This window comes from Falco cherrug, chromosome 19, assembly GCF_023634085.1.
Source record: "Falco cherrug isolate bFalChe1 chromosome 19, bFalChe1.pri, whole genome shotgun sequence".
NCBI lineage: Eukaryota > Metazoa > Chordata > Aves > Falconiformes > Falconidae > Falco > Falco cherrug.
In genome coordinates this window covers 4,041,199-4,057,442 of record NC_073715.1, presented here as the reverse complement: position 1 = coordinate 4,057,442, position 16,244 = coordinate 4,041,199, and the positions used below count along the sequence as shown (strand labels likewise).

The 16,244-nt window shown below is 50.8% G+C and overlaps 1 protein-coding gene across 1 annotated transcript; it reads right to left on the bottom strand.

Annotated features, from left to right (window-relative positions):
* Positions 1-241: 241 nt before the first annotated feature.
* Positions 242-15,142, bottom strand: LOC106630939 (vigilin-like). Its single transcript, XM_055697238.1, has 18 exons — positions 15,080-15,142; positions 14,972-15,010; positions 10,495-10,609; positions 10,183-10,357; positions 9,423-9,576; positions 8,647-8,862; positions 6,795-6,995; positions 6,102-6,317; positions 5,050-5,256; positions 4,728-4,835; positions 4,074-4,178; positions 3,501-3,579; positions 2,450-2,577; positions 2,041-2,145; positions 1,665-1,778; positions 1,247-1,333; positions 953-1,084; positions 242-650 (listed from the first exon to the last, which is right to left on the bottom strand). Exons 1-18 carry the CDS (start codon positions 15,140-15,142, stop codon positions 441-443), a joined length of 2,454 nt encoding a protein of 817 aa, XP_055553213.1. The 3' UTR covers positions 242-440.
* Between the last annotated feature and the right edge of the window lie 1,102 nt (positions 15,143-16,244).

Sequence of the window (16,244 nt, the reverse complement as noted above, 5' to 3'; positions counted from 1 at the left end):
AGAGTTCTCCTGCCTGGCTCGCCAAATTGATGCCAAAATGGCACACAGAGTAACTGCTCACAGACCAGTTTTGTCTTTAAGCAGCAAAGGTATTTATTTCGTGCAATGTCAGGGAGCTAGCTGACTTGCACTGGACAAACTAGCTCCCAAGTTTTCAGTGAAAAGTTACTTATTTTATACAGTTTTCCTGAGATGTTACACAACATCTTTACATACATATTCTTTTGATTTGGACACCCAGTCATTCCATTCATAATAGGGGGGATCTAGGTGGAATAGACCTTTCCATTTTCTTTCTCCAACGATTTCCTGACTTGATGGTCTCCTTCCCTCCTTCAGGTGCCTACCTTTTCTTTTCTAGTTATTCAGACTAGATTCCTTTCTCAACACAAACAGAGCATTGCCATTTATTTATTTATTTATTAAGACCTTGTGCTACTTCACAGGTGCAGCAGCTGTTTCTTGGCTTTCTCCACACCCTGGGCTGGGCCCCTGATGGTCATGGTGTCACTGCCAGAGCCCTTGGTGGGGAAGTAGACGTGGACTCCACCACACTCCTCCACGATGGAGCAGACAAAGCGGCCTTTGGCACCAATGAGGGAATTGTGCAGTTTGGAAGGAAGAGAGACCTCCACCTCTGTGCTGTTGGCCTAAGGGAGGACAGTACCAGCCTCTTGAGTCAAGCTGCAGAAATGTGTTTGCACCCACTCTGCTTACTCTCTAACTCCCACCTTGCTAGGAGCTTTATAGATCTGGAAGACATGCCTGAGCAGAGGACTTGGAGACTGGCTACTCCTGACAGGAGCAGTCACAAACTTCGGTTTACGAGTCAAGAACAGACAGACACATTTGTCTCCTCCCTGCCCTCACCCATTACAACCACGTCTGTATCTGTGTCTTCTAGCAAGATTTTCAAGTCCCTCAACCGCAAAAGGCCAGTTGCTTCACTTACCAGCTCCTTCTGGATGGCAAGAATCCTGTGGCGAGCAGCCTCACAGTTTGCTCTCTTGCCTGTGATAACAATCGTCTCCGAGTTGCTGTTCTTTGCTGCGAGATCAATTTTGGTGTTGCTTTCTTTACGGATCTGCCACAAAGGAAAAAAAAAAATCTCAGAAGTGTCCCATTTCAGAAGAAAAGCCCTTGCAGGCTATATTTGACATCACCAATGAGCAGGAGAGAGCATCCAGTGGGATTTTGCTGCAGGCAGTGATCATCACAAGCACTTGAGTTTGGAACAATCTCTCACCTTCTTGATGTTGGCACCTCCTTTCCCTATGATGTTCTTGTGGAACTGTTTGCAGATGAGGACAGAAATAGAAAAGCTGTTTTCAACCTAAGGGAGAAAGGAAGGGAGAACTGAAGATTACACTGTCGTGGCAAGTGAGGCCTGACTTCAGGAACTCTGATAAACAAGCTTTTGAAAATAGGCTTAGACCCAAGGAAGTTCTCTATATGAGAGACCTGTAAGACTAAACAAAGGCAAGTACGTTCCCCTATAGCCTTCACATAAGAGGTACTACCCCCCTGCCTCCATTCAGCCAAAACAGCGTCGACAGCTCCCTCCTCTTGAGGTGTTTTAGCTCTACCCAAGCCAGTAGAGCTCTGCTTTGCCCCAGGGTTATCCAGGCACGTAGGAGGGAACGGCAGACAGAAGACCTCCTTACCAGGTCTGCCACCATCTTTTGCATGTACTCGGTGCACTTTTCCACCTCATTGTTGGGACCTCTGAGTTGGACAATGTCACTCTTGTGTGCAGGGTCTGGGAAGTTGATGATAACCTGCAGGAGGTGGTCATTTATAGTCAGCTCAAGCAAATGCAAGAACCCTTGTGTCAGACACATGCAAAGGTTGGGGGGATCCTACACATCCCCTTTTCCCATTCAGAAAAGGGTAACCGTGTTAGCGGCCTCTGGCTAAAAGAACTATCTGCTCAGACACTTGCACTACAGAGCCACTAAAGTTACGACTTCAGTGACGACAGGCCTACTAACCATTTAGGAAATAACCCCTCTGGATTCCTCATCTCCTAAAAAGCCTTACCTCTGGGAATTTCTCCCAGATTTTCCAGATCCACTCACCCTTCTGCCCAATGATGAGCCGGTGGAATTTCTGCTCAATGATTAGGTCCGCGGTGCGTTCATTTTCCTGATGAGAACAGAGCTCACGCTGAGTATTCAGCCAGAAGCCATATACTTTTACTTACCGGTTTGCTGCCCGACAGTTTACTTGCCAGCACTGTCCCTCTTTTCTCTAGATAAAATTCACTCTAGGCTGACAGAGAAGGGCTACCCGAGGGAACAGAGGAAGACATTTGTGAAGAGGAACTTGCACTTGTCATGAGATCCAAGTGCTCGGTGGGCAAGGGGCACACACTCGCACCAGAAGGTTACAAGGGAACACGAGAGCCCAAACCCTGCAGTCTCCCAAACATCACATCCTACTCACTCACCATACAGGAATTGAGTTCCAGCAGCTCTTTCTCGGCCTGTGGGTCTCCTTCAATTCTGATCAGGTTGCTCTTCTCGTTGTCCGGGGGAATGCACACAGACACCTTGTACAGATCCTTAATCCTGTTAACTTCAAGGCAAGGACTGTGGTGACGCAGTCTGCTAGGCAAAGACTTGCAAGCAAGGCACCTTGATTATCACTGCCCAGAGGCTGTTGAAGAAGTAAAGCCGCCTCTGGGAAGGGCTCAGTGGGGTAGGGTTGAGACAGGGGAAATTGCCTCTTCACCACAGAGTTCAGTGAGAGCAGACCTGTGCCACACAAGAACCTGTACAAGTAAATACTGTGGCATCTACAGAGCCAATTGTTCCCTTGTCAAAGCGAGGCATGTTTCTTCCCCAAACAGTATCACATTTAGAGCAGAAGGCAATCATTCATTTCTACCCCAGACTCTTTGTTGGGGAGATGTTGCAGCACTATCAAACTAGTAGACCACAACAAGGCTTTACCATTGGCCATATTCCACTGCCAGTGCTGTATCACCTTCCTCCAGAGGCCAGACCACACTGCTCCTCCTACATCTGACACCCTCTCCCACAAGCCACAGGGCTATTTAACCACTTTAGCAGGAACCAGCTACAGCTGCACATCGTCCATGTCAATCAACTCACTGCCGCTGAGGCAAGGCCACAGCTGCATGTTATCAATGCTAATCAGCCCACCGCCTTCATTCCTCTACAGGGAGAAGCTCACCAAGCAGATTTCCACCACCCACAACTGGCTGCTAAAATGTCATTCACACAGAGCAACGTGTGAAAAAAAAATAAATTTCCTCCAGGACACATCAAAGTAATTCCACTACTGTTCAGGCTCCCAAGGTACTTTCACACATTAAAGCCTCACGGCCCATTTCTCTCCTTGTACCACCACCAGTCCAGAAAAGCAGAGGAAAGGTGATGGAGACAGCACACTGGGTGAGCTACAGAGCCCCTGATACGATCTACTAAACATGAAGAGTGTGAGCATGGGAAGGACTAGAAAGGCACTCCACTTACTGTTAGCTCCATTCTTGCCAATGAGGTGTCGGTGGAATTGGTGGTCAACGTTGATTTCTGCGTAATCCATCCGGCTGATCTAAAAAGAATTATTTACATATTACATTACACTCTACACATTACACTACACATTACATTACATAGGGCCAGGTAGGGCAGGTCACTGCTTCTGTCTCGTGCCCTAAGTAACTGCCTACTGCCAGTATTGGCACTGACTCACTAGCGGTCAGCTACAAGCACTTCTGCTATTAGGCAGAGCACAAGCATTCCTCTGGTTTGAGGAGAGAGCATTGTGCTCATGAAACATTGAAAAGACTTACTTATATGCCTCTCCAGCTATAACAAAGAGAATCCTTCCTTCTCTGCACCAAAAAATTTAATGCTGACTTTTCAAGAATGCTATGGATGAGTTTCATAACCAAGGGGTGCCATCCACCTGCCACACAATTTGTCTTCTGCAAGTTCGATTAAGCATGTCAGGACATCATATGGATGTGATAAACACCTCATCACCTCTGCTCTGTTTCCCCTTCTTCCCCCAGTTTCTTACTGGAACTAGTAACTCCAGCTCACCAGATCCTTGACCATGGCTTCAATCTGTTCCTGAGCCACATGTACATCTTCTGTAGGTCCTTCCAAAGTGATGTTATCCTCTCCTCCAGTGAATTTGATGTGAACCTTGAGGTGAAAGACAATGAATCTCTTAAGAATTTGCCAAGATCCAAGCCAGGCCAATGCTCTTGGTCAGGCCTACACCATCAATCCCTGCCACTAAGAGATGCGCTCTTTCCCAAAAAGCCCAAACAAAATCCCCACAATTTTACGAGTCAGTAACTTAACAATTTCGGCCATGTGGCAGTGCCTAGAGCCCAAGGCTCTGGTGCTGTCCCGGTTTCTGCAAGGGCTTTGGAGAAGTTTACTCATCTAGCCTTTATCTAGATACCGTCTAACTCACCAGGGAGAAGCCCTTGTTGCACTCAGCATTCCCAGGTATCCTACTACATCAGTTCTCAAAACAGCACCACATAAAGCTTCCTTGGAAGGGCTCATCATAGGATGAGCAGTGTTTGCAGCAGTAAAAGAGAGGGTTCCCTTGAACAGCAAAGATCTGTGTCATTTCCCCCTGGTTTTACCCACACTAGAATACACCTCACTCTTCCATGACGAGTGATCTGGACTAAACATTTTTCTACACTGGGGGTGCTAAGCTAACCAGCTCACCCATACCTTTGGCATCTGCTGAGTTATTTTGGCCAGGTTCTGTCCTTTCTTTCCAATAATGAAACGATGAAGCCAAGAGGGGGCAGAGACCGAGGAGACGGCAAAACTGTTGGCCTGAGAGACAGAAAAACAGAGGAGCTGTTTGATGGACAAACTGGAAGAGGCCTTCACAACAATTCAGTTCCAATTCCCATGCTGCACCTCCGGTATTGACTTCTAAGCTGCACCTCTAATGGCCCAAGAGAGACCACCCCCACTACACCTGTCAGTGCTCACAAATGTATCTTCGCGGGACCTTCAAAGGAGGCCTAGCCCATCTTGTCAGTACCTTTGCATAGACTTCAGTCAATGCTTGCCCAAGTTTTTCAGGCTCGCCTCGCAGTATCAGCGTCTCCAAGCTACTGTCAGTGGGTGGGATCTCGACAGAGACTCCAGTCTTCTCCAAGATCTCCTGCAGGGAACTCCCCTTGGGGCCGATGACATACTTGTGCTGGGACTTCTTCACCTCCACTGCAATAGTAGTAGTCTTCTTTTTCTGTAGGGGCAGAGACACTGAGGCATCAATCACAAGGGGGCGGGGAAGGACAAGAGCGACAGGAAGAGGCACAAGATGCAGTCAAACTCTGCACCCAGCAAAGAGCAAAGCCAAGCTGAGCACAGTGGCTCAGCAGTACCCTAGCACCCCTTGGACCCCTGCCTACAGAAAGCCTTGTGCTCAAAAATTCACAGGGGAAGTACAAAACTAGCATGCTGTGTCAAGCTCCCTGGGACACGGCATGTTAGAGACCACAAACACACACAGGCATGTCATCGTCGTCGTCCCCATCCCCCCATCGGACAACAGGGTTCAACTCCCAGCCGTCTCCCAGGCAGTGCTGTGATGCAACACTACGCAGGCTATAAGCTGATTGTTGAAATCCAGACTGGTACAAATACAGACCTAACCACGAGGAAAAACAGCCCAGCAACCCACAACAAGGATATTCACAGCAGCGTTGGCTGTGGGAAATAAACTGGAGTGACATTCACTCTTCAGCAACTTCTACTTAGGTAGTAACTTTGATACTGTCAGCTGGCCACCACTGTAGACTTCACACTTCTTTCCTTCCTTAGTAGCACCGGTGTGGACAAGAGCCAGGGGAGCTCTTGGTGGCCTGCTAATTCCTACGATACAGAAAAGCGAGAAATCTGTCACCTCCCTGACAGTATCAGCCCAGCTCCCACTCTGCCGAGTGAGGAAATGGTAAGATTCGGGGTCATGTACTGCAAGGGCTGCTGAGCCAGATGCAACAGAGGGATGCACAAAAGTAGAACAAGAAGGGAAGAGTGCCTAGGAGCAGGTGCCAGGGGAAGGTGGGAAGCTTTATGGACCATCCGTACCTTCTCCTCATAGATCTTCTTAACTCGAGCCACAGCCTGGGCTAGTTGCTTCTTTTCTCCGGTGAAGACTATCTCTGTCTTGTTGACACTGGGAGGAGGAATGTTGATGCGCGTCCCTGTGTCCTGCATGAGCTCCCTCACCAGCTTGTTGTAAGGGCCAGCAATGAAAAGGTGGTACACTTTCTCCACGTCCAGCCACTCCACGGCATGCTTATCCTGGAAGAGCCCGCAACAGACCTTGGTGGGAGCCGCCCTCTATATTACAGTCTCTGCCAGGCACAGCTAAGTTCCCAGGGGTGTCCTGCTTGACACTCTGGCCCAAGCAACCTTCTCAGTTTGCGGGCTTGTAGATCTCCACCTCTTTCAATCTACAAATGCGGTTGCTGCTGCTGCTCCTTGTTTACGATATTCACCCCTGTGACCTTCTGCCTTATCTCAGCTGGCACCTAAGACGCGTTGCTTCAACTATCAAATGCTTGTTTTGGCTTCAGAGATGGACAAAACGCAGCACAAGAAGTTTCAGGACCTGGCAGCGGTGCTCATACAGCCGGCGAGTGGCACAGTATACCTCTCTGTTCAGGCTAACGTTAGCCACTGACTGTAGCCACGGTGGCTGCAAACTCCAACTATACCATGGGGAAGCAAAATGGCTGACCAGCTAATGCCATGAGAGAGATCACAGTACTGAGGTACCTGCTCAGCGGAGATAAGCAGGATCTCGTGCCGGGCCTTCTCAATCCCTTCTTTAGTGCCGCTGATCTGGTTGCTGGGGTCATCTGGGCGGGGGACCTGCATTTTGGTTGCAGTTTTGAGCTTCAGGTCCTGCAGCTTCTCACCCTTCTTTCCAATGACAAAACGGTGGTGCTCCTTGGGGATGGCAACTGTTGCTGAAGCCTGCAGCAGAAGAACCAAGCATCTGTGAAAAGCCTTGCCTGCACTGGCAGATCCACAGGAACAGAGCCAGGGAAAGCAAGGTAGACGCTGCTCAGTGGTACTACTCCTCAGAGCAAACACAACGCCTTCCCAGCACACTCTGTCTGAGGGCTGACACTGTACCAGTTGATCTACAGTGCCTCCATGCCAGGAGTATAAACCCCACCTTTCCCTCAAAACCCTTCTGTTTGCACAGGAGCAGTACTCTGAATTAGCAAAGGCCTTCCGACACAGACGAGGAGGTGCCTCTCCTCCAGTGTAAGACACCAGACAACAACTGAGATGACAGCGCACAGCTGGAGTTTATCTGAACTCTGACATCTGCTGCCAAGGCTACAGAGAACAAGACGTACAGTATGACTCCTAGGAAAGAGAAATTCAACACCAGAAACCTACTGCAGGAGGCAGGCAGCTAGCAGATGCTTACCGCTACTTAAGTGCTAAGGTGTCTTAAAGTGTAGCACATGCGGCTCCTGGGACTGCTTCTAGAAGGCCCCACATGCAAAAGGGGTCCTTCTCAATCTACCATTAAAGGGCTGGTGTATACAAGGGCTTCCTGACTTCTTCCCTTCTCACTGAGTTTTTACAGGTCTGGTAGCTGATGACTGCTATCGTGCTTCTGATCCCTGTGATTAGGTAACCACTAACAGCAATCAGACAATGACAATTCAAGCTATAATGGAAAAATAAAAGATGAAGAAAAGATCACTCGGTGTGACTTTTCAGCTCTGTGTTCCTGTCCTGAAGCCAGCCAAGCCTAAGAGAAGCTGGAATACAGACACACCTTCCAGACCTGGGGCCAGGGCAGTAGGAGGTATATTTGAGAACAGTGGCTCATGGATCTGTGGCGGCACGACCTGAACTGCTTTTTCAGATGCACATTGTGGATGTAGGGTTTTGTTCCTTTCTCTTTCCTCTGGCAGGGTATGACACAGGGGCTGAACAGCGCTAAGCAGACATGGTATTAACATCGCATTACCTACCTTTGGCATTATACTTTAAAACACACTGCAACACCTGGCTGCGATACATCCTAACAAGAGCTACCACCTTGACTATGAGCTCAAGAACCTTAAGGTAAGAGATCAAAACCTAGAGGACTGAAGCAACCGAAACAACAGGGTTGTGGCTCCTTACCAGTGTGGCTTGAGTTACACAAGGCAGAACCCTGACCCGAAGCTTTTGGCTTTTGGCAGGACTTCCTTTTCTCTATTTTTCTTTCTCCAAGTCTTCCACGTTCTCCTCTGAAGGACTTTGGGAAAAGCACAGTCCCTTTCTCACACACTACTAGCTTTGTGTGTGAGGCTCCTGCACCCCCTCCAGCACCAGCACCTCAGCACAAAGTCACTGGTTGCAACTCAAATGTTCCAGAGATCGCAGACTCCACGCTTCATGCAACACCACGGCCTGTAATTACCTTGGAACCCTATTTTAAGCCTCATTCCCATTCCAAATTGCCAATTGGGTGCTTTGAAAACGTATGGCAAAGCTGGATTAGTCATGTAACAACATACCTCTTTGGCTTACAAGCACACGGGCCCAAGGGTCTCAAAGCATTTGCGAGTCTTGGGGAAGAGCAAAGATGAAGGCAGAAACAGTTAGATGCCCTCACCTGAGTCTGCAGTCGAGTGACAATCTGCTTCCGAGCCTTCGTGACTGCTTCCAGCTTGCCAGAGACCATGATCGAAAGGCCCTGGTCCTTTGCGAGAGACAGCTCCAGGTGAGCTCCTGTCTTCTGCAGGATGTCAAGGCAGATCTTGGCCTGCTCGCTTTCCCCAAATTGATTCATGTCCTTGTATTTCCTCTCCTCCAGTGGCACATGGAACACCTGCTCAGCCACGGGACAGACAAAAGCAGGGCACAGCAAGGTGTCAGTGTGCTTTTGATTGTCAGTGCCTCCCTCTCTTATTGCCATACAGGAGGACTTCACTGGCGAACTAAGTTCCCAGATTTAGGCGACCCATCAGCCTTTCCAGTGGAGACACCAGCTGCAGTACGAGGGCAGCAGGCAGTGTGTCCCAAACTGAGTGCTTTCCTAAAGAACATGCTATTGGGGGGGTGGGGGGGGGTGGGGGGGGGTGGGGAGGGGGAATACTTTAATGCATTAGCACTCACTCCTTGAATTCTGCGATCCTCCCTTCAGGCCTGTTCCAGCTATCTGTGGAACAGGGATGCAGAGCTTTTTCTGGGCAGTTTTTCAACACATCCCTCCCCCTCCAGAGCAGTCCTAGCATTCAGCTGCAGTCTTCCTTGTGCCCCAGGGCAAAGGACAGCAAAGAGGCAGTTACTCCGACACACTAAGGGATTTCATACTCCAGGGAAAGCTTCACTTCACCTACTTTTTGGAGGGATGAAAAGGAGAGAGATAAGACACCCACTCCCACCAACCTGAGTGATGACAGAAGCCTTTATTGGCCGGATTTTGCTCCAGGGACCAGCAGGTTCCCGGGCAGCTTCCAAACATGGTGCTTTCTCAGGGAGCGCAGGGAAGGCTTCCTCGTAGGTTGGAGGATCCTTCTCTTCTTCAGAGTTAAAGCTGTTACTGGGGTGAAGCAAACAAGGCAAATGAGATGCTCTCCCCACAGGAATGCCCCCATTCAGAGGCAGTGAAACTCTATTTAGGCATCATCAACATGGGACAACAAAGGACTTGTGCACTACTATCCATCCTGCTACAGTTATGCTTGTGGAGAGCAGCCGAGTCGGGAGCACAGCTGAGCTCAGCACAGCACAGACTGCAGTAGGTGCCACTATGGATGCAGGAAGCAAACGTGCAAGTGAATGGTGGCAGCAAACACAGCACATTATCACCAACTTTGTTGAGAGGAGCTTCATCAGGGGACAACAGGCTAAGCAGAAAGAAATCAAAGGGACACAGCAAGGCTGTAGGTCAGAAGGGGACAAGACAGACACATGCTCAGGAAGAAGGCAGAGAGAAGCAGAAGCACTCTAGTTGGGGCAGAGTCCAGGGAAAGCCTGTAGCTTATGTTCGACTCAGCTGTGCACTGGGCTGTGCCAAGTGGGCCAGCTCGCAGCTGGAGAATGGGTGCCGAAACCCATCAGTGAGTCAGTCAGTACGGTTATACTGACTTTCCCCAGCACCTGGCTGAGCAAAGGAGGAAGTGACAATCCAGCACACTGATCCCACGAGGCTCTCTTGCAGCCCAATGACCCATGCTTGCACATGCCCTGCCCCACGGCTGACAGCGTTGCTAGCCAGAGCTCTGTGAAGATCTGAGGCTTGCCTCCGCCTGGCCCTGCACTGTGCAGCACCACCGATGTGCTCCTGTTGGTGGAAAGCCAAACTCTGGCAGGCCGCCAGCCTAGGAATGGCGAACGCCATGCCTGGACACTTAGGGGGAGCCGGAGGCATGGAACGAGCTTGGCTAACAGCAAGGAACCTTGCCTGCGCAGTCTCTATTTAGAGGCACACCACAGGAACTCAGCTGTGTCTTCTCACCTTTCACCTGCTGCTGCATCAAGCCACTGCGGTGTTCGGCAAAGCTCTCCTGGGTCAAAACTGCCACCGAGCTCATCATCGACTTCCCACACACACACACAATCCAGGTATGCCACTGGAAGAGACAGAGGAGGCAACACTATTACCAGCAGCATTCAAGATGCACACAAGTCACTCCAGGAAGGCAAATGACGCGTTTACTGAGCACTTCTCCAGCCGGCCTCTTGAAAAGCACCTACAGGGCCAGTCTGCTGCCCTGTTCTCTTGCTGAACCACACAGAAACTCAGGGGGCATCAAAACCAGAGCTCCTCATTAAGAAGGCAGAGGATGTGCAGTCTAAGAAGGGTCTTGGAAAGGGGGACACCCCAAGTTGTTAAAGCATACTCTCATTAATCTATCAATTATTAATGGCGTGCAATTTTAAAACCAGTCTCCCAAAGTACACATAGTCAGTGCAAGACCCTTGTGGAACCCTGGAGAGAAAACAAAAAAGGGCCCAGGATGCTGCCTCTTCCTGAAAAACTTACGCCTTGATTACCAACCGTGCGTGAGCACCTGGGGCCCAGAGAGCAGCTCCTGGTGTCTCCAGCTCCTCTGCAATCCCTCCCACAACAGGCTCTACCGAGCGTGACCTTCCCTTCCGCTCCAGGTACAGTCTCGCAGCCCACAGTAAATACCACAGCCTCCTGGTAGCAGACTCTGCCGGAACTGCTTCTAGAACCCCCACCCCCAGAAAAACAATCAGCCAAACAAAAAACTACCTGCAAAGCCCACTACAGTACATCATGCAGCCTAACAGTTTCTCCTCTCAAGGTTAGGAACATTAGGAAGAGAGGCCTAATCCTGCAGCTGGGTTTTACTTTCCTGTCTCTTCTTTATCTGTTTTCATATTTTAATGCAAAGAACACCTCCCTACTTCTTGCACAGACCCATGTTGCAGAAGTTTTACAGGCTCTGGGCCTCTCAGTGACATGCTCTTGGACAAGCGAGACTCCTTACACCCTGGGTGAACATGCCTTTCCCAGCCCACTTCAGAAAAGCCCTGGACTTCCTGCAGCAGTGCGTGTCTTTGTCAAGGTTACAACAGCATTTCTCTAAGGGTAATGCTGCAGAAAGAAGGCTGCTCTTGTGCTTGATCCACAGGGGCTAAAAGGCTTGTATTTCTTGTTACAGTGTCTTCTCAGGCCATGCCTGGGTGCCTACTCCTGCTAAGGATGAGACCAACTGATCTGCAACTTCTCTCTTTCTGGCCGCAAGGGAAGTGCAAAGGCAGTTTCCAGATCCTGCCTTTACTGCTTGTCAACTTCAAAACAGCCACGAGGACACCTGCCAGACTCTTGCTCTCCTGCTGTAAGGTTCATTTTATAAGCTCTGCACAGTATAGGCCTGAGGATTTCCTTCTGTAGAATTCTTGAACACAAAACAAATTTGAACCATTGTTGAGTACTTTTTTATTCTTTTTTCTTTTTTTTCTTTTTTTTTTTTTTTTTTAAGAGAAACAATGCTTTCACATGAAGCTGGTATTTTGCAGAAACCCACAGATCAAATTGTCAGATACCCTCACAGCCACGGTGAATGAACTTTTCCAGCCATACGCTCGCATTCAGTTTGAACATGTTAGACTGGTCTCAGTGCAGCTGCTGACTGCTCTAACCACCTGGCTGGTAGCGGCCTGGGTGAATGACCTGAATCCCCGCAGCAGCACAATCCTAAGTGCACTTGTATCAGCTTAACATGCTTCTATATGCAAAGGGAAGACTATGTTTGGGAAAGGCAGTATCAGCTGAAATACTGTAACCAATAGCACATCTTGATTTTCCTTGACAAGGTGTGAACCGCACAGGGGGGCTTATCTGGGATGGCTCTCCACTCCGATAACAGCTGTAAAATCCAGGGTTACAGATCTCTCTTCTAATAGGCCGTACCCTCCCCAGAAGCAGCTTAATGTGCATTGAAAAAAAAAGACTAGCTACCTGACCGAGAACATCTGTCCTTATCCTACCAAAGAAAAAGTTACCATTGTTACCGGAGAGCGGCGGGGAGGCGACTGGGCAACCGCCCCCCACAGCCCTATCCCCTCGTGTGTGGCCCCGGCCCCCCCCAACCCGCAGGGCAGCCGCCACAGACAGGGGAAGCGCGACGTGACTCAGGGCTTTTCTCCGCACCCTGGGTGCCGCCGGAGCGCTCCCCGTTGCCGGCGCAGTGCGGGGCGGCCACTGCGTGGGGGAGCGGCTGGGGAGGCCGGCAGGTTGGGTGGGTGCAGGAGGCCGGTGGGCCGAGCCCCTCCGCGCAGCCCCCGCACCCCTGCTCACTGCGGAGGGTTGCCCTGGTGGCACGTGGGCCACACCGCGCCAATGGGACAGGCCGAGACCACAGAGCGGAGTCAGGTGCTCGCTGGACATCCCGCTTGCGGAGCCCGTCTCTCTGCTGCCGCTGTCTTGTTGGAGGCAGCGCAACCCGCCCGGCAGCAGAGACGGGCCCGCACCCTCCTCCCGCTATAGCTGAGGCTATACCCCCAACCCCCGCCGCCCGCCCGCGCGGCCAGTGCCACCGGGTGCCCCGGGACCAGCTTTACCTCTCGTAGGCCTGCAGCGAAGCCTGTGCTGGGCACGAGGCCGAGGGGCCCGCCTCTTCCCGCCAGCTGTGCGCGCGTGAGAGCGGCGGTCGGGGTCGCTGGCTGCGCGAGGTGCGGGGCGCAGGTGAGGAGACGCAACGGAAGGGGGGCGGCCAGCGGCGCTGCCCTCCCTCGGTGGGGCTCAGGGGTCTGCCTGCGCGGCCCCCGTCTGGAGGGGTGGTGCAGGACAGCCCCTTCCCCGGCTCTCCGGAACTCTCCGGGAAGCCCCTCTGGGGTGCTGAGCAGGTGTTGGTGAGGAGGAAGCAGTCGAGGGGAGCTGCGGGGTGCGGCACACACACACACCCACCACCACCACCCCCATACCCACAAACACCCCCGCCCACCCCAGTCCATCCCTAAAATCCTTCATCAATTCCCAAGGGTCCGTCCCTAAACCCCTTCCCCCGCCCCCTCCCCTGCTGCCATCCCTCTGTCCCTGGCATGGCCCAACTGCCCAGCACCACCAGACCACTCTGGCCCAAACACCATAAGGCAATGGTTCCCACCTGCCAATAGCAAGTCGAGGAATATTTTTTTTTCCTAAATAAAGACATTTTTGCTTCATATGCTGCCCACTACGCCAAATTATGTCTTGCTAACTGACTGGACACCCAGCAAAGATGAACTCCACATCAAATCGATCAAATATATCAAATATTGAAATATATCAAAGGTAGTTTCTTGTATTATAATAAAGGAAAATAGCATGCAATATGATAAAAGGAAACAATAGTAGCTATTGTGAGTGATATGATAAAAGAGCAATAGGAGCAAAGCCCCAAATTGTCACTGCAAAGCCTTAACGAGACTAAGGAAAGGAGACATCACCAATTCCAACCCCAACATCAATCACACAGGACCACCCTTTATCTGGGAGCCCCCTTGCAGCCGGCACCAGGAGTCTCTTGGGAACTGGGAAATTCCCCTGGAGAAGGTGCCAGAAAGGAATTCTCTTGCTGTTTCTCACTCTGTCCTTGCAGGCATGTGAGGCACATCATAAAAGTTCTGCTCCCTGCTTTCTGTGGTGAAAAATTGACCAAAACCTTTTGCACTCATGCAGAGCCGAAAAAATACATTTTGGGAAAGCGCAGCATGGCTCCCCTGGAGAAGGTGCCAGGAAGGAATTCTCTTGCTGCTTCCCACCATGCCCTGGCAGCCATGCGAGGCACAGCACAAAAATTCTGCTCCCTGATTTCTGTGGTGAGCAAAATTGACCATTTCAGTTGTACTCATGTAGAGACAAGACTTTCTTACTCAAAAGCAAAACCAGAAAGCCACATAGGCTTGGGAATCCTCTTGTTCTTTTGCGTGGCTGGTGACTTCCCATGGCTATTCCTCAAGGCAGGAGAAACAACCATGAATTTGGAAGCCCGCATAAATTCAAGTACACTTAGTCCTCTAACAGTCACTACTTATGGGCCAGCAGTCCTCTCACCCCTGCACAGAACTGCCTGTTAGTCCTCTAGCAGTCATTCTTCATGGAGGGACCACAAGTCCTCCATACCTACCTACCAACTCACCAGAAATGAGTCAGACCACACCAGAAGTAACACTGCCTGACCTGCAGGAGATATAGAAACCATCATTACTGGTCGACAAGACAGAAAAAACACCACCATCCACCAGCACAGCAGAAAAACAACCAGAAGAAACATCATATACAAACCAAAGGCCCCCTTCCAAACCCTGCAAAGGCCAAAAAGATGAAAAAAGGCACTCACCACAAAAAAACCCAAAACCACACACAGAACACATAATAAGATCACACTACCATAACCCCAGGAACCCAGGCCCAGCAAACCCAGATTCTGTCCATAACAATAACATGCTTTAACACTTTACTTGCTTAACCTCTGGCATACCATAGCCTTGTTGCCCCCAAACCCCAGCACGTTGTAGCCCTAAGGCAACACGAAATGGAACACAAAGTCCCTGGAGAACTCCGTCAGAGCCTTCAGGTGGACCCTGACCTCAGGCATCACAACCTTGAAGTGGGAGCCAGGTGGAGGCACCAGGACATCACCGGCATCCATCTTCACACCTAGCCGGGGCGGGGCGGAGAGGAGAGGGGAGGGGAGGGGAGGGGAGGGGAGGGCATGCCGCCCAAGTCCCATTCCACCGCGTGATCGCCATCAAGTGCGGCGAATGAAGAGATGGGACGCAGCTTGATGCAAGCAAGTTGTCCATTTGTTAGTGATTTTCTTACAATTATATACGTTTCTACCTTCTACATATTACACACTGATTGGTTAAATCTTAAGCATAAAAAACACTGATTGGTTGATATTTAAGGCACACCGTTAGAACAATAGGAACTTACTAGTTTATCTTGCCATAGCAATAATTTCTAATCCAAAATTAGGGGGTTTCTTTCTACGTCGCTTTCTTGATTAACAAAGTTACATATCGGCGCTCTCCGTTCCCGTATCTGGCTACTTGTTTCTCTGTCCGTCTGGTTGCCTCCTCAACTGTAATGGCTCAGGGGTCTGCAGTTAGCTTGTTCCTTTGTTCCCTGGGCTTGTGCCCTACAAGTTCTAACAAGTCTCTGTTCATCAGGCTATCAGTACTTGGACTCTTGTCCTTGAGGCCTTGTCCTACAATCCCGCAGAGGCACAGCATCCCGGGGAGGGAGCGTCTAGCCTCTGAGCCGCACGAGAGCGACGAGCAGGCAGCCGAGCCTATCCGAGCCGGGCCAGCCGAGCCTATATACCCCCCGCCGAAGCTATAGCTACACCCATGGGCCACATACCCCAGCCCTAACCCTATATAACCCCCCGGACCCTATAGCTGCCCCACCCTGGGCCATATAGCCCCGCCCCCACACTATATCCCCCCCCCCCCCCCCCCCCCCCCCCCAGACCATATAATCCTGCCCCACCCTATATACCCCTCCCCTCAGACCCTATAGGTGCCCCCTTCCCTTTGGCCATATAGCCCCGCCCCCACCCTATATACCCGCCCCGGGCCATATAGCCCTGCCCCAACCTATATACCTTTTCCAGGGGTTCGGTGGCTGCCCTGCCAGGTGAGGGCGGCGTTTGGGGGCCTGTTAGGGGGGAGGGGTGGGTGGGACCTGCTAGGCCTGCAAGTCATTCTTTGCAGTTTTGAAGTGACCTGAACTGTTTCCTGAAGGAA

Bases quoted from the DNA above. Each gene is read 5' to 3' on its own strand.
- LOC106630939 (XM_055697238.1), bottom strand. From the start codon at position 15,142: ATGGATGCCGGTGATGTCCTGGTGCCTCCACCTGGCTCCCACTTCAAG. The intron at 10,610-14,971 runs GTATGCCAGAGG...TGTCTCTTCCAG, and splicing joins TTGGGGGCAACAAGGCTATG to TGGCATACCTGGATTGTGTG. The intron at 5,257-6,101 runs GTACGGATGGTC...CTGCCCCTACAG, and splicing joins AGAAGATCTATGAGGAGAAG to AAAAAGAAGACTACTACTAT.